A 22850-nucleotide genomic window follows, 5' to 3' on the forward strand; every position below is an offset into this window, starting at 1 on the left:
GAAGTACTTGATTAAATTAGGGTCTGGTACAGAGAGGACTTGTAAGAACATAAGAAGAGCATAGTTTGAGGAGAAAACCTAGACAGCAGTTTATGTCTGCTGTTATTTCGGTTACCAGCGAAGCCAAAACACAGATGGAGGCAAGCTGGGACTACATAAAGTGGATTTATATTTTCTCTCCAGAGAAGACTAATTATTTTTACTGTTTCAAAAATGTATAAGGCTTTGGGTCTTTCTTGCCACTGACATTTTTCACATGTGTATGGTATTTGATCTATTGTATGCTAGATACTGTCAGGCAGCTACAGGGGATGCCATTAAAAAAATTCAACCTTGCCACATATGGTAATTAAATTTACAGCATTATTTCTAGTATTTTTCATTCTCAGTATCTGGAATAAATACTGGCCTAAAGGTAAATACCACTGCATAGTATGTATTAATTTATTTAATGGTGCTAACTATGCAGGAACATACTAATAGAATGGAACAGACCAGTGCTCCACCTTGTCTCTGACAATGGCCAATATCATCTCCTTTAGAGGAAGGTGCAAAAAATGCTGCAGTGGGTGATTATGGGTAACACGTTTTCAGGGACAGATCCCTCCGAACCTACAATAGTTAAGGGTTGGTTTATGCCAGGCAAGTACCTGTCAAGAATTGTCTAGTTATTACTTAGTCCTGCCTTGAGAGCAGGGGATTGGACTAGATGACGTCTCGAGGTCCCTTCCAGTCCTACACTTCTATGAGCCTTTCTATCCCTTCCAGAAGTCTCTTATAAATATTGGCTATTATAACTCTGGAAATTCTTGTTATCTATATAAAGTGTCCAATTCTGTTTTGGAATCCTGTTACGTTCTTGGCCTCAATTATATCTTGTGGCAATAAGTTCCACAAACTACTTGTACATTGCCTGAAAACATATTTCATTTCACCAGTATTGAATTTGCCACACTTAATTGAATATTCCATTGTTCTTGTATTGGGAGAAAGATCAGAAACTTCTATGCATCCTGTCTTCTTTAGACCATTCATTATTTTGTAGTCATGGATCCAGAAGCATATTTTAAATTTTGACTGTGCAGAGTTAACTAAGGATCAAAACTGCCATGGAAATTACAAACACAATTCCCTGTAACCGGGATTTCTTTAAAAACCCCCACAGTAATAATTTTCTCTCAGACATAGTAACATTCATGCTCTCTGACTTTTTGATTTTTTATATTTAGAGTTTTAAAAAATTAAATTGAAATCCTTGAGGAGCATCATTTCATAAGAAAAAAAAAGCACAAACGTGCTTCTATTCTGGCAAGAACATCTTGTTAGTCCTAGAAGATTTATTTTTTTCTAAATTAATTTACAATTAAAAAAGGAACAGATTGTGCATAAAGATACTGCTAATGGATAAAACTAGAAGGCACATATAATTGCACAGGGCTTGATATCTTTTATGTTGCCACCGTATCAGATCTCAGATAGAGACATTTGTAATATCTAGATTCTGGATTGGTGCTGTGATCAAACCTTTTAATTGATTCTGGGTCATTTTTTTTTAACTTATTACTTTATCTAGTATATGGTACAATTTCTGTTTGCTTGTTTTACTTGTTGCAACATGTGGTTTAAAGACCTGAATAAGAAGCCAACTGGATCGCTTAATGAGTTGTTAATGAGACAAAGCCGTTCATGTCTAGATCACTGGTGCAAACCTAATCCTGGTTTGTATCAGCCAGTAGCGATTACTGTAATATCTGTTTGGGTGGATTGTGAGAAATCAATTTCTCTCCATCCAGTTTCCAGTAGACAAGTGTTCACATCAGAAACTTGGCACTTTTGTTTCTAGTGTAAGACGACCTGCCAAGGACTGAGTGGATAAGGAGACTTGACTCTACCACCTCTATAGGTGGTCCCACCAGAATAGGACCAAGATGCATTACCAGAGCAGTAATGTTTGTGCAGCCACTGGGCCCCATGCACCCTGACAGGGGGTGAGGAAACAACTGGTTACTTAGCATGGGAGCAGCTTAGTCAACCAGCATGGTACCTCCCCCAGAGAACAGCCATTCTGAACTCCACCTGGGGTTCCACAGGAGTTCTGCCAAGAGAGGCTACCCAAGAGATGCAATAAATCAGTACATAGCCTGTATGCACCACCTGAGCCGGCCAGCCTTGTCTGCTTTCTGATCTGTACCAGCCAGCTCTGGACTCCCCAGCTTTGAGTGGACCATTCCAACATGCACTCTGCACAATTCCAGGTGTACTTGCACTGTTGGGCTATCACTGCCTGGGTTCTACTAACTTCCAGTAACTGTAATTCTGATTCATTCAACTGTACCGACCACAGCTTCTGAATGGACTGCGGGTTAACACAAAAAAAATAAGCAGATTCTTCTCTGATAGATTGGGCTAAACAACAGAGCTCACTGACCGGCTGTGCAGCATAAGTTACAGCTAGGATTTTCAAGGGGATTTAAGGGAGTTAGGCACTGACTGTCAATGGGAGTTTGGCACCTAACTTCCTTTGAAAATCTCAGCCTACACTTATTTCATAAAGCTCCTTCAATTCAGCCTGGGTAACCCATGCACCAGCACAGTAATGATACAATGTTTCATAACATTTCCAATTAAAAAGTGTGGGCTTACTGTAGAACTTGGGAATTCTCCTAACCATTGGCATTTCGGGTATAGTTAATAGTAAGTTCAATTGAAAGCACTTACCCATTGGGCCTCAGGTCAGGTAGTGGCCTATCCAATGGTAGGCGATCACTCAAGTAAGCATTGTAGCCATAATACTGGAATTGTTTAAGGGCAATGCGTCTGTTTTCAGGACTGAGGTCCTGGCCCCAGTGAGCAAAGAGGGATGAGTCAGTGAAAGCTTCTGCAGGATTTTCTTCCAGCTTTGGTGGAGCTTCTATAAAACAAAACAAAAAAGAAAAAGATTTTTAGATCTTTAATTCAAAACAAGCAACTAGTCATTTTTAGAGCAGTATGAGAGGCATTATCTTAGGAATGCAACTTTCTTTGCTCAGAAAACAAAACCCTGCATAGAGCATATGGTTTCAGTTTACTGCAGCTTACAACTTTCTTCAGCCACTCAACCTTTGCATTCCAGGACATTCATCAAGTAATATTTTTGTCACCATATAATATTTTCGTCCTGTGTGGCAGCATCTGTGCACCTAAAAACTATTCCAGTAAGAGAGATTCAGAAACGGGGGAGGGGGAAGGGGGGAGGGAAGTAGCCCACAACATTTTATTCGTGATATGCTTGGCATCGGAACTGTATCATAATTAAAAACACAGCATTTTCTCCCAAGATCTAACTGCCTATACAGTCTGTTAAACAGAACTTGTAAGACTATCTGTAATAGACCATCTGGTAACTCCAGTCAGTGTTACTCCTCTATTCTCAGGGGCCATACACAGCTAAAAGTCTAACCTGACAACCATGCTTAAATATTTTCCTATTCTATTAAACACAGTATGAATGAAGGACGCAGTACCTCACCAGCCCTTAATTTGTCATAGTTAATTGTTGATTCACAAAAGAAAAGAGCACCGAAAAAGATCTTTATTTTTCTGAAAGTCCATATAGTTTATGAACAGCCTCCCTGGAGACATTAACAAGTACCCAGCTAAATAACAATATCTCATTTTTTAATACAGCTGCATTCGCAAATCATAGGACTTCATTAATGCAAGTCAGAATGTGTCTTTCCAGGAGATTTTAATGGAGTTTTCTGATGTCTCTGTTGTGCAGCAGATTCATCAGCGCTGTCTCCAGAGATGGTACAGTGTCACGCTCGACTCCTACACAATCACCTACAGATCCAAAAGGCAACTTCAACCAGCAAGATGGAAACGTACAAAGAGAAACAGCTTGAGTAAAAATGACATTTTCCATCACCTGGGATCATAACTCCCGACATGTGTCAGGAAGCCCATCCTTTTATCTTTTTTAACATAAATTGAGAAGATTAAGCTGTTAGCTTCCTGTGAGAAGCTCTTCTTTTTTCCCCCGACAACTCTGACAAGACACTAATGAAGGTCTGGTTACTTGCATTAGCTTCCAATCTCTGTAAATATGTAGCGTTTCTTAATCTGTCATGGCACTTTGTTACTGTTTGAGTGCTGAGATCAGCTCCATTTCACTTCAAGGATGAAAGACATTCTAAGCCCTCAATCAAACGAGAAAAGAGCTCTGACAGGCCTGCTACCCAACACATCAAGGTGATATCAGAACAGGATACAGAAAGCATGATCAAATATGACTTTGCAATGGCATTTCATTAGGAAAGATCAACTAATTCAGCTTAACAAAGAGCATCACCTGAACAAGCTGCAAATTTGAGATGGACTGGTAGTTAAAAATTAACCTGCCTAAGAATCATTGCAACAGACAGTTGTTTCTTGACCATAACTCCCTGATCCCCCACAAGTAGTTTTTATGTATACAAATAATCACATTAACCATAAAAGGACTACTTGCATGAGGATACCTCACATAGTAAGGCCTGCTGAGCCCACAGAATTCTTCTCACAGGTCAATGGGAACTGATGGTGCTCAGCACTTCTCAGGACCGTGCACATACACCTTGATTCAGGAAAATACTTCAGTACATGATTAACTTTAAGCACATGCTTAAATTATTTGGTGAATCAGGGTCTTAACTAGCAAATGAAAGAGGAGATCTACACCAGAATTTATGGCAGTTTATTTAGTGTCCATGAACGTGAGAGTTTCCTAAAGAGATTTGCTGTTTTCTTATTCATGTGGCAAAGTTATTTCCCTAGTGCTTGGAGTCTCCTTAGCCATGGATATAAACACAAAGGTTTTCAATACTCTCTCAGCTAAATAGACAAAATGTTATGGCTTTGCATACACAGAATGCCCATTACATTTTAATGTGCAGAACTAAGAGATAGCAGAGCTGCAGGGCTATGACAGCAAAAAAGACATGAATGAAAAATCACGAAAGAAGTAGGAAGACAGTTAAGAAGAGTACGGTAAACAGGAATCTGCTTTTAAAAATTCTAATAGCAACTTGAAAAGACCTATTTTAAGGGCCAGATCCTGCACTCAGATAAATGCTAAGCGGACATTTAAGGGCAGAAATTGGCATGATGTAAATTTTGCATTGGTGAAAGGCATTAGATACATAGCTCTGTAGGCTAAAATATTCTATTTATCCAAAGGTCATGTACGGGACAAGCAATATCAAGTCAAGCGTTTCCTTACTGTCTTGTTCATGTGCCTCCACCTTGACCAGAAGGATCATCTCTAATACTGAGAGAGTACTTCACTTTCCAAACTCCTACCTCTACTGCAGACAATTATTACCGGTTACTTTGGGGGTAGATTTTTGTGACCTGGACATCTTCCTATACATTGGAATTGGACTGAATTTAACAGCTCATTCACAAACATACAGCAAAACAGTATTCACATAGTAAGAAATTTGCCTCACTATTGGTCACAGGCCAGCCTTAAAACTTTGTGAAGAGATGAAATGTTGTGCATCCCATTACCTGGATTCTCCTATTTAGAGGCAGGACATTATGTAGCCTTCTCCATGCCTACTGCTCCTGTCCTCTTCCACATCCCTCCTCCCCCTAAACAGACTAATATGAAGATCAGCAATGGAGGTCTGCCTCCAAGTTGGGAAACTCTGCAAATATTTTGACAATTGTTTTTTATCTGTTACAAAACAAACATCCTGACCTAAAGGAGTATCACATTCTTCTAATCTTTGTAACAGATACCTTAATCAACACATTCAAGACAGAAAATTCCACTGAGAACACAATGGATTAGTCTTCAAAAGGTGAAAAACAAATATGAGCAATTCACACTGTAAGAAGTTGACATTTCTGAAGTTATACATCAAGACTGGCTTCCCTCCTCCTCCCCATCCTGACATTTAAAGAAAAAGGTTGCGCTAATCTGGATTTCTCCAACTCGGACATGTTGTCTCTGAAGGTTTAAAAGTTTATATTCATTTTATTATACTTCCAGCGTATGGCTGACTGATATATGATCTAGTCTAAACATCTCTTGCAAGCCAAAAAAGTAGCCCCCAATAAAGAAGTTGTAATTAAAAGGATGAGATTTGGGGTAATAGACAGATGCACCTGCATAGACTTGTAGCTACCAGAAAGTTCCTTTTCTATACAGCTTCATCCCAAGTAATCAAATACTGTCCTCACATTCACACTCAGCATTCACTGAATTTCAGCAAACATTGCCGAAAAAGTATTTCCTTAAGAGATTCACTAATCTCTTGCTATTTCTTAATTCAAGCAGCATTTGGCAATCAAAAAGTTAGGACCAAGAATCTTGCGCTACTGGATAGCTCTGATGATAACAACAGTTTTCAAAAAGAAAAGGAGTACTTGTGGCACCTTAGAGACTAACCAATTTATTTGAGCATACAGCTCACTGTAGCTCACGAAAGATAATGCTCAAATAAATTGGTTAGTCTCTAAGGTGCCACAAGTACTCCTTTTCTTTTTGCGAATACAGACTAACACGGCTGTTACTCTGGAACAGTTTTCAAAACTCTCACAAATCACTTGACCGTTTTTCATACACTGAGCAACCACTTCATTTCACTGTGAGTATAAGAGGAAAAAATAATAATGCTAGTAAAAAAACTATTGGTTATTGAATTCAAATGGATTTGAGCATGAATTTCTAATGGCAGAATTTGTCTCCCTTTATTTGGTTGAAAGTACTCAGGTAATAGAATCATAGGACTGGAAGGGACCTCGAGAGGTCAACTAGTCCAGTACTCTGCACTCGTGGCAGGACTAAGTATTATCTAGACCATCCCTGACAGGTGTTTGTCTAGCCTACTCTTAAAAATCCCCAGTGATGGAGATTCCATAACCTCCCTTGACAATTTATTCCAGTACTTAACTACCCTGACAATTAGGAAGTTTTCCCTAATGTCCAACCTAAACCTCCCTTGCTGCAATTTAAGCCCATTGCTTCTTGTCCTATCCTCAGAGGTTAAGAAGAACAATTTTTCTCCCTCTTCCTTGTAACAACCTTTTAAGTACTTGAGGAGACACGATAACATTTTTCTTTTCCAGACTAAACAAACCCAATGTTTTCAATCTTCCCTCATGGGTCATATTTTCTAGAACTTTAATCATTTTTACTGCTCTTCTCTGGACTTTCTCCAATTTGTCCACATCGTTCTTGAAATGTGGCACCCAGAACTGGACACAATACTCCAGTTGAGGCCTAATCAGTGCAGAGTAGAGTGGAAGAATTACTTCTTGTGTCTTGCTTACAGCACTCCTGCTAATACATCCCTGAATGATGTTTGCTTTTTCTCTTCTTTTACAACATCATTACACTGTTGACTCACGTTTACCTTACTATGTTTTTAACCTGTGCTGCTTTCTGGGCCATGGTTATTAGATCTGTAGCTAACCTCCATACTGAATTTCACTACTATTACTACTTCTAACCTCCCTAACTGCAGCTCCAAAGACAGAAATTCAGCCTCCTAGCTGTATTGTTCATTATGCTGTAGCTGGCAATATTCTCCCCATCTCCTCTCAGTCTGACTTTAGCTGGCTGCATGGTACATTACAGGGACACTTGAGGTCAGAAGATATCAGCAAGAGCCGGCATGTACCTAACATCAAGATGTTTCCCTCTTCTTCATACTACAAAAATGAAACAAAAACAAAAACACCCAACATTTCTTAATAGCTTTGTTGTCAAATAAAGCCAAATCTTATTAAAAGGTATAGAAACCACTTGATTCAATGAAACTCCCATACCGTCCTCAATAAATATCCTCTGTAGCGGTTTTATTTAGGCTTTAAAAAAACAAAACAAAACAAAAAAAAAACAAAGATACAAAAAAACATATGGCTTGCTGTTATCCTGGTAAGGTTAAATGTTCTTTTAGTAGCTTTCAATTCCGCATAACTAATTTGTAGTTATTTTTAGTAAACTGGGCCCCAGGTTGTAGTTATGACCTGTGAGCTTGAATTCTCAACAAACAACAAACAGGATGGGATTCCTCTCTCAATTTGCCGCACAGTTCCCAGGTTTTAATGGACCAGGTGATTCAAGGGGTTTCTCTCTATTCTAGCAAGGAGAGGAAATATTGCATTGATGTGGCAGGAATGTGAGTATGAGTGCAGGTAGCTTTTCCCTGAAGTTACAGACAAATACATCACAGTGTAAAGCCAGAATAAATGGGCTTTGCACAGATGTACGCTACAGTGATCGAGATGATGGAATTCCCATCTACACCTTTGTTCTGGAAGAAGCTGCTGTGTTTCCTCTCTCTACACCTTTCCACACAGAAATTAGCCAGCATGTCTGCATAGTCATCGATCCACTAGCCACCTCTCTACTCCCAAAAACCTGTGTCACTGCTGAGAGTTACCACAAAGAATTTCTCTGACATACAGGGGTGTGTGTAGTCCCTTCACGCAACTCTTCTGCACTGTGCCAGCCCTCCCTCCCCGCCCCTCACTCACACAGAATCTGGGAGGGTGCTTCTCCCAGTGCAGACACACAGACAAGCACGAGCTCTGCTCAAACTAGCATGCAAAAAAATAGTACTGTGTCCATGGAAGCTCAGGCTAGCCACCAGAGTACATACCCAGTGAATTGGGCTGAATTGTACTCAGGTGGCTTGCCCATGTCACCCTGTGGCTACACCACCATTTTTAGCATACTAGCTTGAGCAGGGCTAGCATATCTCTCTACCCACACTGGGAAGCATCCTCCCACAACTGCACAGATGTGCACTCACTCTCTAAGCCATTCTGCGGTTAGGGGTGTGGATGAAACAGTATTTTGACCAAATGACATATGGACCACCTAAAAACTCCATTGATCACAACAGTCCATTGATGACAATAGACACTATTTTATTTACTCTTTAAGCAGACTTTTAGCTCATATCTGATAACTTCATGGATTACTTTTCAAGTGATATATGGCAATAATTACAGAATTCTTATACCCACCTACTCCACACTTATATGGACTAAAAGATGTTTTTCTTGGAAGTTATAATGACCCTGCATTTATGAAGGTCCTTTAACCCAACCTTCTTCACAGACATCACTAATCTCCCAAAAACAAACTTCCCACATGAAGTCTTTGAACAAGAGGAGAAACAAAAGCAAAATTAGTTCTATTCTTATTAGTTAGATTTATGACAGTAGCACTTAAGAGCCTTAGCTATAGACCAGGACCTCATTGTGTTAGGTGTTGGACAAACAGAACAGAAAGAGTATGCCTGCTCCACCAGCAAGAGGTGTGTTTGTCTTACTGAGCCGAGTAGCTGTGCGATCCTATTATAGTCTCCATTTCCCTTCTTTTCTCTTCCCCCATTTTTGGGTCTGTTTATTACCTTATTCTGCCCTCTCAATTTTAGCTCTTCCAGGTAGGGACCTTGTCTCTACTTGTGCCTCTGAGGCCCCTAGCACAACTGGGTGCTCAAAAAACATACAACTGTACGGTTTTCAGAATAGGGACATAGTGGGTGAAATTTCACCCACTGACTTATTTGTCTGGAAAGATCTGTGCATGTTTACGGTATCATTTAATAGTTAATAACTGATCTTACAAACTATATTTAGGAGTGGCTTTGCCCACTACTGAAATCTAACCACCTCTGGGAAGGAACAGGGAAATCAGTTAACACCACACAACAACGTTAGGGACTGTTTAAGAAGGAAGTGAAGAATATTGTACCCGATTGCAATTAGAGTCAGTATTTAGGGACAATAAGCAAAATGCAATTATGTAAGTTGAAACATGCCCAAAACTGTGCCAGGGGATTTTTCTGACCCACTAGAGCAGACTTCACTTTTACACCTCATCTGAAAGATGCTAACCTCAGCAACACACTGCCATCTAATATGGAAGGCAGTAGTTTACGACCGACTAAGAAAGGTAGAAAGCCTTTGCTTAGTCCCTAGTATAATTTTGTGGTGCAGCTACACATTCCTTGTTTATTTCCCATGCAAGCACTGATCCACTCCAACCAGGCTTCGTTTCTATTTTCTAAGAATTGTCACAACTTCAGCTACTGCTTAAAGTTTGGCCCTCGTTGGTGGGAAATATGTTAGTGGCCTCAATTTGCTAATGGATGACTGTAATCACTGACAACCGGCACAATTATAGGCAGCCTTAGCAGACTGAATGAGTATGGGAACAGACCTACCTTCTCACTTTTATGGAGGAAGCACCACTGAAGGGGTTGATGCATATTGGCAGTAATGCAGATGCAGGGTAACATTTTCAGAAGCACCTCAGTGACTTCGGCCTGTTCTACGCCAGGAAATCCACACTCCTAAGCAACGGAGTTAAACCAACCTAACTCCTGGTGTAGACAGCACTAAGCCGATGAGAGAATTCTCCCATCGACCTAGGTACTGCCTCTTGGCATAGGTAGTGTCTTCACTGAAGCGCTACAGTAGCACAACTGTACCACTGCAGTGTTAAGTGTAGACAAGCCCTTAAAAGCCTAAGTCCCATTTATTTTCATTAGGACAAAGGCACTTTTGAAAGTTTTACTTGGAATCTTGCATTGCAGTTGTCTGTGTTGTACCCTGATCTGTCCACAGAAGGCTTTAACCTTCCAGGATTTTAAAACAAATTAAAAGAAAATGGTCTCTCATTCAATATGCAGTTACGGTTGACAATTGCTTGGCTGGTAGAAGAATTGTTGAGACAGCCTTGAAAAAGAACAAGAATAACTGAGCTCATAACGTCACAAGTAGGAATACTGCATGTGCTCTATTGTCTTCTGTGCTGCATCATCTGGAATAATAATGTTGCCACCACTAGTCATTCTTTTCTGTAAATTATTTATTTGCTTAAGCTGTACAATGTATCACTTTCCCCCAGTTTATTATTTATGCTAAATTGGTTCTCTCTGTTAACATGTTTTTCATTCTTTCTTCATAAGAAATACTATTTCACTTTGAATTTTCATCATACAGAAGCTGGGGTTTGTTAATTATTACAAATGCTGTTCTAAGAATAGCACAATAAGTTCTCGAAGTTAAGCACCAACAGAGGAAATATGTGTGAAATTTGCAGCAGAAAGGTCACTAATAAAGAGTTGGGATTACGGTGTGATGTTGCAAAGCTATAGTAATTAATTAGAAGCAAAGGTAATATCACTGTATGATGGGCTAGTGAGACTAGCAAGGCCACATATACAACTCGAAGTACACGGTTTCAAAATTCCATCTCCTGTCAGGCTGCTGCTGAGAAGAATGAAAGTAAAACACAATTAAATACAGAAGTAGACTGGGGTCATTTTGCTCTTCTCCCCAAATGAGTTCTTCTAGGCACATGATGGTTAACGCTATGATTTAGTCACAGAGGTCACGGATTCTGTGACTTTACTGGACCTCCGTGACTTCAGTTATCAGCAGCTGAAGCTGTGGCTGGAGCCATGGCTGGGGCTGGAACCAGGGCTATGCTCCCCACATAGCCCTGTGGTGGGGGGTCTTTGCCGGGGCCATGCGCCCCTGCCCCGCGGCTTCTGAGGTGGGGGGCTGCAACTGGGGCTGTGCGCCTCTTGTCGCCTCTGCCGTGGCTTGTACCGTTATTTTTAGTAAAAGTCACGGCGACAAACTGAAATTCACAGTGCCATGACCTTTACTAAAAATAACCGTGACACAATCTTAGCTTTAATGATGGTGTATTGAGAAGCATCCATTTTTGCCCAGCCTCATGTAAGCTGACCCTTGCTCCAGAAGGATTGCCATAAACTGGATTGCCAATCAAATAGGAAGATCAAGGGGGGAGAAGACAGCATCCCCAGGATAAAGAGATGAAGTAATAAGGCTGAGAAGGCATCTAAACCAGAGAATTAAACAAGACATTGCCCCCTAAAAACTAACAAATGAGGGATATAATGAAGAACAACAATAATACGTGGTGCAGCAAAAACGTCAGCTAGCGTGGAAATGCCTTCCATGGTGTTAGAGTCGCTTTTCAAGTCATGCTCTGTATCATTACACTGCTGATTTTAGTAAGTGTCAGTAACAAGAAAGGAAAGACCGTAAGCCAGATAAAACTCTAGATCTACAAGAAGATCTGCATTTCAGCTAAAGACAGGTAGGCAGGGGTTCTCAAAACTTCACTGGGCCACAACCCCCTTCTGACAACAAAAATTACTACATGATTACTACATTCGGGGGGGAGCGCACAAAGCCAAAGCCCAAGGAACCAACTAGGAGCGGAGCTCTTCTTGATCTGCTGCTCACAAACCGGGAAAAATTAGTAGGGGAAGCAAAAGTGGATGGGAACCTGGGAGGCAGTGACCATGAGATGGTCGAGTTCAGGATCCTGACACAAGGAAGAAAGGAAAGCAGCAGAATACGGATCCTGGACTTCAGAAAAGCAGACTGACTCCCTCAGGGAACTGATGGGCAAGATCCCCTAGGAGAATAACATGAGGGGGAAAGGAGTCCAGGAGAGCTGGCTGTATTTTAAAGAATCCTTATTGAGGTTACAGGGACAAACGATCCCGATGTGTAGAAAGAATAGTAAATATGGCAGGCGACCAGCTTGGCTTAACAGTGAAATCCTTGCTGATCTTAAAACACAAAAAAGAGGCTTACAAGAAGTGGAAGATTGGACAAATGACCAGGGATAAGTATATAAATATTGCTCGGGCATGTAGGAATGAAATCAGGAAGGCTAAATCACACCTGGAGTTGCAGCTAGCGAGGGATGTTAAGAGTAACAAGAAGGGTTTCTTCAGGTATGTTGGCAATAAGAAGAAAGCCAAGGAAAGTATGGGCCCCTTACTAAATGAGGGAGGCAACCTAGTGACAGAGGATGTGGAAAAACTAATGTACTCAATGTACTCCTAATATACTCAATGCTTTCTTTGCCTCTGTCTTCATGAACAAGGTCAACTCCCAGACTACTGCACTGGGCAGCACAGCATGGGGAGGAGGTGGCCAGCCCTCTGCGAAGGAAGAAGTGGTTTGGGACTATTTAGAACAACTGGACGTACACAAGTCCACAGGGCCGGATGCATTGCATCCGAGAGTGCTAAAGGAATTGGCGGATGTGATTGCAGAGCCATTGGCCATTATCTTTGAAAACTCATGGCGATTAGGGGAAGCCCCAGAAGATTGGAAAAAGGCTAATGTAGTGCCCATCTTTAAAAAAGGGAAGAAGGATGATCCTGGGAACTACAGGCTGGTCAGCCTCACCTCAGTCCCCGGAAAAATCATGGAGCATGTCCTCAAGGAATCAATTCTGAAGCACTTAGACAAGAGGAAAGTGATCAGGAACAGTCAGCATGGATTCACCAAGGGAAAGTCATGCCTGACTAATCTAATTGCCTTCTATGATGAGATAAATGGTTCTGTGGATGAAGGAAAAGCAGTGGACGTGTTATTCCTCAACTTTAGCAAAGCTTTTGACACGGTCTCCCACAGTATTTTTGTCAGCAAGTTAAAGAAGTACGGGCTGGATGGATGCACTACAAGGTGGGAAGAAAGTTGGCTAGATTGTCGGTCTCAACAGGTAACGATCAATGGCTCCATGTCTAGTTGGCAGCCGGTATCTAGCGGAGTGCCCCAAGGGTCGGTCCTGGGGCCAGTTTTGTTCGGTATCTTCATTAATGATCTGGAGGATGGTGTGGATTGCACCCTCAGCAAGTTTGCGGATGACACTAAACTGGGAGGAGTGGTAGATATGCTGGAGGGTAGGGATAGGATACAGAGGGACCTAGACAAATTGGAGGACTGGGCCAAAAGAAATCTGATGAGGTTCAGCAAGGACAAGTGCAGAGTCCTGCACTTAGAACGGAAGAATCCAATGCACCGCTACAGACTAGGGACCGAATGGCTAGGCAGCAGTTCTGCAGAGAAGGACCTAGGGGTGACAGTGGATGAGAAGCTGATATGAGTCAACAGTTTGCCCTTGTTGCCAAGAAGGCCAATGGGGTAGTGGGTTACAGGTGAGTAATGAGCCATAAATCCAGAGCTTTTATTGAGTGCAAAATTTTTAGTGTCTACAGAGTTATTAATTTAAGCTTCTAGGTTCATCTTTTGAAGGTGTTGTGCAGATTTCCTTTCAGGATGAGGACTCAGAGGTCAGATATGGAATGATCATTTTATGAGAAGTGTTCGCCCATGGGCCAGTCCTTGCTTACAGACAGCCCCCCAACCTGAAGCAAATACTCACCAGCAAACACACACCACACAACAGAACCACTAACCCAGGAACCTATCCTTGCAACAAAGCCCGTTGCCAACTGTGTCCACATATCTATTCAGGGGACACCATCATAGGGCCCAATCACATCAGCCACACTATCAGAGGCTCGTTCACCTGCACATCTACCAATGTGATATATGCCATCATGTGCCAGCAATGCCCCTCTGGCATGTACATTGGTCAAACTGGACAGTCTCTACGTAAAAGAATAAATGGACACAAATCAGACATCAAGAATTATAACATGCATAAACCAGTCGGAGAACACTTCAATCTCTTTGGTCACTCGATTACAGACCTAAAACTTGCCATTCTTCAACAAAAAAACTTCAAAAACAGACTCCAACGAGAGACTGCTGAATTGGAATTAATTTGCAAACTAGATACAATTAACTTAGACCTGAATAGAGACTGGGAGTGGATGGGTCATTACACAAAGTAAACTATTTCCCCATGTTTATTCCCCTCTACACACACACAGTTCCTCAGACGTTCTTGTCAACTGCTGGAAATGTCCCACCTTGATTATCACTACAAAAGGTCCCGTCCCGTCCCCCCCGCTCTCCTGCTGGTAATAGCTCACCTTAAGTGATCACTCTTGTTACATTGTGTATGGTAACACCCATTGTTTCATGTTCTCTATGTATATAAATCTCCCCACTGTATTTTTCACTGAATGCATCCGATGAGGTGAGCTGTAGCTCACGAAAGCTTATGCTCAAATAAATTGGTTAGTCTCTAAGGTCCCACAAGTACTCCTTTTCTTTTTATGGTGTTTTTGTTTATCATTTTTCTGTGCGAGTTAGAGAGCATAGTGATTGTCTCGTTTCACCCACAAAGTTATTATTGGGCAGTTAAGTACACTGGATGAATGCAGCCCATTGGCATAGGCCTGTGTAGGACCAATGGATCTTGAAAGGTGTGTTGTGCGGGACATTAATCAGTGTAGCAGTGGAGATATATCTGCAGATTTTGCATCTGCTATTATTGCAGGGTCTGGTGCTACTTTGAATTAACGTGTCCTGGTCTGTGGAAAGCTTGCTTCAGATGACAAACTTGGCAGGTTGTTTCAAGGCAAGAAGAGGGGGTTCAGGAAAGATTTGTTTTAAGGATGTTTCCCCACTAAGTATGGGTTGTAACTGTTTCATGATAACCCATGTGTATTCCAGTGTGGGGTGGTAGGTGACAAGTAGAGGTAAGCAGTCATAGGAGTGTTTTTATTCCATATTGAAGCAGGGTCTCTTGGGGTATTTGGGTGGCCCATTAAATGATGTAGTCTACTTCTCTGGTGGAGAGTCCTTGTTTGGTGAAGGTGGTTTTAAGCGTGTTAAGGTATGCGTCCTGGACTTTCTCCTCAGAGCATGTTCTGTTGTATGTGACTGCCTGGCTACAGATAACAGAATTCTTCATATGTATGGAGTAGTTACTGGATCTGTGAAGGTAAGTGTGGTGATCCTTTGGTTTGTGTACATAGTTTGCTGTAGAGTTCCATTGCTGAAGCTGACTGAGGCATGAGAGGACATGATCTACTAGCCCTAAAAGCTTAAAGGACATGGTGACCAGAAACAATCACTTTCAGTTCACTACCTACAGATAATACTTCCTTTGTCCAATAAATCAGCTAGTTTTAAATGCAAAACATGTTTTGTTAATTTTTTTCCCTTATGTACCCAGCACATGTAAGGTAGTTTTATTTAACTAATAAACAGTTTTAAAATGCTATTTTTATGCATTAATTGAATTCCAATTTCCATCCAAATGCAACTTAACAAAAAATTAATCTAGTAAATAAGAAATGCACTCACCATATTCTATCAAAATAAAAATGTAAAACTTAATATGAAATAGTGTAAGCTTAAATAAATATGTATAGATGTAGTTTATCCTCTAGTTAGCAAAAATAAGTACCAAATTTGTGTAAAGGCTATATTACATTGCAAATCTACATGTTTTAATGATTACCAACAAATGAGAAACTTTTCTTTACGAAACTAACTAAAATATATAAAGGAAAAACAATTAAAATTGATTTAAATCAAGATTTTCTGCTTGCTGATTTAAATCTTGATTAAAATTGGTATTTTACACATCACTCGTTTAAAATCAATCCACCGTGTTCTGAAAGCTCATTCTACACAGAACTCACTAATGAAGCCACCACCAGCTGAAACAAGGCTTCTGAAACTTGGGAACAACCTCCATGTTTTTATTGTATCAAAATGCTAAAAGGCAGTGGTTCCAGGTAGCTTACAAACATGGGCGGCAGGTGAAGCTTCCCCATGGGAAGGCTAGCCCCCTGTCCCACCTCTTCTGGCCAAGGTCACACTTCCCACTCTCAGTCCACCATGGCCCACAACTCCACCCCCGTTCCACTCCCACGCCACTCCACTCCCTGCTTACTCATTTCTGACTCCCCCCAAGCTGTGGCCCCCAAGACCTGAAAAGCTCTGTGCCACTGTGGCAGGGAGTGATGGCCCCTCGAGCCCTGGGACTTGGAAAGGGGAGATTTTTCCAGGGGCCCCAAATTGGCTGGGTCCCCTGGGCATGGGCCCCATGGCCTCATGTGGTAATCTGCCACTGCCCGCCCCCCAGCAGTGCGAGGTTTGGGGAGGCTAAGACTCCCGCAGACTCCATTATGTGTCGCTCACACTTAGAAGGGTGTTAATACAGTGTAAACCATGGGGAAGAGGGTTAGCAAAGGCACAAAAATGGAGTGGGAACAACTGCAGTGGTAGTGCTTCCAACAGAGGGGTTGCTTTACTTCTAAACCCTTCCCCAACAAAAGTCACTATGCCACTGACAGGGGATTTATATTAATTTAGTTTTTCTTCTGCTAACTAGATTTTTTCACTTTTTTTATTTGATATAATAAATAATAATAATAATAATATTGAACCAATCAGTTCCTGAGGCCAAAGCCCAAACTTGCTCCCAGTAAAGGTAAACTCCCTTTGAGGTCAGCTGAGTAAGAACTATGTATAAACTCTGGACCAGATTCTGCCACCCTTGCTCATGAGTAGGCTCTTCCCTCTGCAGATAGCGCCAATGAAATCAGTGGGACTATGCATGGAGAAGCATTATGCAAATAAGGGTATCAGAATCTGACCTAATATTTTAAATAATTAATAGGTAGCTCACTACACTCTAGAGGCTCAATCTATATTCATTTTTTGCACATCCAGAAGACCCACTGAAGTCAGTGGGAAAATTGGGTATGCAAGGAATGCAGGATCAGGTTCTTCTTTTACTAAAAGCAGACTGTCAAGGAGCTGTACTATTATCATTAGTAATAGCATTCATTTAATATTAGCCCCAGTTCAAGAGGGAAACACCAAAATCTCCTTCATAAAATCATGCCATTGTTCCCAGTAGTGGTGCTAATCAATCCCACTGTTCAACAATTCTCTGCAAGACTCCCTCCTTGTAAAAAAAAAAACAAAAAAAAAAACCAAACATATAAACCTGAAATGAGTCTGATTTTGATGATACAAAGATCCAGGAGCTCTTTGAATTCACACGGTGAGGTTCATATTATTAGGTTCCCTCAACTGTGAAATAATGGGATGAGTTAATACATCGCAAGAGGCTGAAAAGGGAATATCAGCGTAAGCCCAACAGCAATCTAATTTCTTGGGTAGTAAAAGCATAGCCTGGGTGTGTTGGGTTTTCATTTTTAACTAATAAATGTGGGGTGTTGCTAAAAAGAAGGCAGCTCCTGTAAAGATCCAACTACCCTCCTTGGGTAAGTCTTTGCAAAGAACAAGCTTCTTACAAGCATGGGAGCAAATCCTGGCTCACTTTGCGGCTCCTCTGCACTACCACTGCAATGCAATGGAGCCATAAAGCTGAGGATTTCATGGTCTGGGGAATCCATGGGTGGAGAGCCAGCGTAGCCAGGGGCAAGTCCAGCTTCACCCAGCACTCCCCCTAGACACAGATATGGCCAATGGGCAGGTTGGGGGATGTGGCTGGACTATCCTGCACAGCAGTAATCCCTACGCAGTGCAATGGTGCCTGGAGGGCCCTCAGAAGTTGGCATAATTTAGAGCAGTCCTAAACCTGAAGCAATCCCCAAGGGAACACAAAGGTGCTACACAGCCACCTTTGCCTGCACTCCCACTCAGGACCTGGGCCCACGCCAACTGGAGTTCAACCAGACTTAAGAACCATGAAGGAGAGCAAACTGTAGCTTGCATCAAGATGATCTGCCAGAGTAACCGAAGTACAGTTCTAGAAATAGCCCAATGGGATCTGGGCTAATTGTTCTTCTTCAATGGCAGTGAGGCAGCACCACTGCATCACAGTCTTCCTTCCCCCATGCTTTGGTCCTTAAACCAGTTCAGCTCTCACTCCTGTGACACAGCTGAAAAAGTTTAATGGATGTTCACGTCTGCACCCCAGCAGCACAAAATATACTGGCTTGTGTTAAATTAAATGGTGATCCCTTCAGTGCCAGGGCTGAGATTCAAACCCTCCTCTGTTTTTCCTAGTTAACAGGGACTAGTAAAGCCGCCCCTTCCAGGTGTGCTTAAAGAACACGCCTTCAGAGAGAGCCCCAATGATCAGGTCCATTGAAACATGGTATTACTTAAAAGCACAAACCTCAAAGGGGAAAATGTGAAAATATACAGAAAACGTATGAGGGAGAACTAAATAAGAGGCTACAGTAATGCTGGTAGAAAGCTGACTCAGAAAGGACAAGCAGAGTTTTACCCAGGGAGGGGCAGATCATGTCTCACCCTCAGTGGGTGTGCAGGAGTGGGTGCGCAGGAGTGGGTGCGTGGTGTAAGGAGCCTTCCTCCACATATTTATAGGACAGGTGGAATTGCAGATCTTGCCCTCAGGGGAACAGAGTTATTGCTTCATCCCTACTGCCACTGGGATGCAATCTTGCCCCAGGATTCTGCTTCCTTTCTGCACTGGGGCAGGACTTGCTAGCAGGGAGGAGCAGGATGCCACTCCCACGTTCCCCAGGCAGCTGAAGATGTTCCACCTCAAGGGAGGCAGACTACCTCCTGATGGCTCCCACAGGCATGGTGTGGCTCGGGACACTTGCTCTGGTCTATGCTCAGTAGATATGATCCAACCGTAAACACACAGTTCAGTCTCTTTGAGATATCACCTAGACACGTGTTTCTCCAGAGACCAGCTCTTCTTTCTACTTGGAAAGAGAGAGAGAGAGAGAGAGAGAGAGCGTGCACACTCATTGCATAGTCTGGTTAATTTATATCTTCGCACCACTTCTTTCTCTCTGGGGGTATGCCTACACTGCAGTTGGGAGCGTGGCTTCCCAGCATGGGCAGAGGAACACACATTAGCTCTGCTGGAGTTAGCGTGCTAAAAATTGCAATGCGGCTTTGGCAGTACAGGCCGCGGCACAGACAAGCCATCTGAGTATGTACCCAAGGGGATGGGCGGGTTTGTACTTGGCTAGCCCGAGCCTCTACAGCCACACTACTATATAGACATACCCTGGGAGGCTCCAAACAAGTCTGGTGATCCTCTGTCAGCCTTTCCCAGTTGGTTAATTTTAAACTTTCCTCACTCACTATGACATCTGCCTTTCGATAAAGTGTGAATCCAATGGACCTTACTGGACTAAAGGCCTTCACATTCTTGCTAGTGGCACTTATTTTTTTTTTTAAAATAGCAAATTTAGGGCCAAATCATGACCCAGTTTAAGTTGCCACACAGAAATGTGAGGGATCATAATGGCTCCATGGGACTAATAAATACCCTGGCATTTATGGGTGGGAGTGGGCAGGGAACATGTAGAGCCCTTGGCTCTACCTCACAATGCATCGGCCAGCATAGCTCCACCAGGAGGATATACGATGCACCAGAAACATCTGGAGTAAGGGAGAAAACCAGGAGTCAGGTTGAGATTCTTGGAGCCACAATTCAGAACTTAATTGTTCCTCAGTAAGTTTCTGGACTTGTGTTCATGAAAAAGAGTCCTACCATCTCAAGAAACGAAGCTTTGACGAAGCTGACATTTGTCTCAAGAAAACTGCAATGCAAATCATCACAATAATTACATCCTGCTGCAGTGACGGGGGGGGGGGGGGGGGGGGAGTAGAAAGCAGGCCATCTTGTTTCCTGTGAACACTTTCAAAACCTTAACAGTCTTAGAATGTACGGTAGTTAGGTTTCTTGGGGAGGGAAGCGGGGAGGCGTGAACATAATACACAAAATATGTTGACCACTAGAGGTCACTGCAACAAGAAAATTAAATTAAACTTTCAGTAAAAAAAATATATGTTTTAAGACATGTCTAAATGATGACTGGCAAACATGCCTGCAAAGAGTACCTATTTAAAAAAAATCATGACACCAGAGAAATCTCATTATTAGGTTATTTATTATGAACATAAATGCGGTTTCCCTCTTCAGATTCCCATCTGCATCTCAAAATATTTAACTGGGAAAAGTTTAGATTAAAAAAATTAAAACCAGACAAGTGATCTATATAAAATGCTGTTTGATCCCTTTAATATTCTGTCCAAGGAGATCCATAGTGTTATGTGCACTATGTTGGGGTTCCCCCAAGACCTCTTCCACCTGTTCCCAAAGAATTCAGTCTAACTCCAGTTCCTTTATTTGGCAATACAACAAAGCTACGCTGAGTTGATCAGATTCAAAAATAGAGGGGTGGGCATAGCGCATATCACATACATCCACAGTTACACAGAAACTCTTCCTTTATATACATTTACACATCACACTGCATTTACTACACACTGCACCACACATTTTGGGATTGGCTGAGTAACTTTGTAAGAACCAATCCACGGACAGCATGCTCTGTCCACATACAACGTATTCTCTACTCATCTTTACATTTCTGACTTACCTTGTCCTTTGTAAATGGTTCCTGGGATGTTCCCAAGTCCCTAGTTCAGACACATTGTGTGTCTTAGTTTACGGAGCTATTTATCTATCTATTTACTTCCCTAATCCAGACTCCCAAGAAATAAGGCCTCCCCTTATGTCCAATTTCCCATGTCAAGCCAGGCTTATTAAACTGTGTTGTTTCCTAATACAGTAGTGCATCACAGTGAAGATTTATACAATCTTTTACCATAGTTAACACTAAATTTCTAGAGCTAGGATATGAGAAAATATTACCTAGCTAAGCAGTGGCCGTGGACAGTCATATTTTAAACTCTTTTTAGTTGAATTTTCTTTCCTTCTGTGCAGTTGTTCATTCAATAGGTGGACCAGGCAGCTTAATTTTTTCTTCTGGTATTTGCATTGTCTTAACCTTCTGCATTCATCAGAAGACAACCACCCTCAAGTGAAGTGACCTCCTGCCCAATCACAGACCTTAGTTTTAGCATGGACACGGTGTTGTATGTTGCTGTTAGGGGAATGAGTTTGGCCATCCTTTGTTTTTACACAAAGGAAATTATCTGCTCCCTCAAATGTACAAACCAATGATTGATGCTGATTTTTATCACATTTTTAAACCAAAATTTAATTACTGATGGACTCTTAATTATAATATTGGAGACTAAGAGACCCCATCACGAAGTCTGCAGAAAAATTTCATTGAAACTCATGCAAAAATGTAAGGGTCTGCTGAAATGCCATGACTTTTTATGCCCTACACCAGCCATATAAAATATTAAAATTCATTTTAGAAAGCAGGAAACATATGTATGTTATGAATAAGAATGTATGTATGCAGTCACTTACTGGTTTAAGACCTTTATACTTAAACTTCTGCCAATGAGATATAATGAACTTCACTTCAACCACCTAGACATAAAACACAGTATTTCCATGGATCAGTTTGCTGAAGCAACCTGGATAAAAATACAATTGATATTAGTGTATTTTTCTCCCCAAACAACATCCTGCATTTTCTCCCTCATTCCAAATGCACTCAATATTACCTACGCAAAGTTGCACCAGGAGTTGTCTTTTCCTGGATTTATAACTGGCATAGCATTTTAAAGTTAAATCTGCACAAAGGATCTTCTACCACACCACGTCTTCAACAACTACTTGAAAGAGTAACCATCTGGATCTGGTTTGAGACGAGGTTTGGTTTTTAGGTTCAGGTCAAATCAGAAATTGAGTCTGGATTAATTTTCAGTGGTTCTGAGACCTTCAAACAACATCACAGTCCAAAAAATCAGGGGTTGAAGTTTCCTTTGAATGGCTTCAGGTGCATCTGAATCAAAAAATAAGCCTACTCCAAGCTTTGGATCATAGACAGAACCAGGAAGCCCTAGTCCGTTACACCACCTCTTTTCCACAACGCGCCCTTATTGTCTCATGTATGGTCTATGTTTTATGTCCCCAGGGCTAGCAATATAATTTTGTTTCTCTTTTAGTTAAATAATGCCTTTACTATGTAACAGATTCTTCTTCAGAGAGTGCTATTCACGTATCCTGTGCCAGGAAGGAATCCAGAACCTTTAGGAAGGTGGCAGGCGGTGTGTGGAAAGTGTTTCAATTTAAATTGAAAGTATTGTCTGTGCATCCCTGGCACACACACACACGCACACACACTTTCCTGTATCTCAGAAATGGCTGAATGGATTTTCCTTAAACATTCAATAAAAAAAAATAATTATCTCTGTACTAAGCATGGAAGGCTTAT

General features: G+C 41.5%; 1 protein-coding gene across 2 annotated transcripts in view; it reads right to left on the reverse strand.

Annotated features, from left to right (window-relative positions):
• Window positions 1-22850, reverse strand: part of GALNT18 (polypeptide N-acetylgalactosaminyltransferase 18) — a 385548-nt gene that overhangs the window by 199794 nt on the left and 162904 nt on the right. For both annotated transcript variants that reach the window (XM_077820102.1, XM_077820101.1), the window contains exon 2: window positions 2719-2911. In XM_077820102.1, coding sequence (XP_077676228.1) covers window positions 2719-2911 — 193 coding nt within the window. The remainder of the gene's footprint in view (window positions 1-2718; window positions 2912-22850) is intronic.

This window comes from Eretmochelys imbricata, chromosome 6 (assembly GCF_965152235.1).
Source record: "Eretmochelys imbricata isolate rEreImb1 chromosome 6, rEreImb1.hap1, whole genome shotgun sequence".
NCBI classification, from domain to species: Eukaryota; Metazoa; Chordata; order Testudines; family Cheloniidae; genus Eretmochelys; species Eretmochelys imbricata.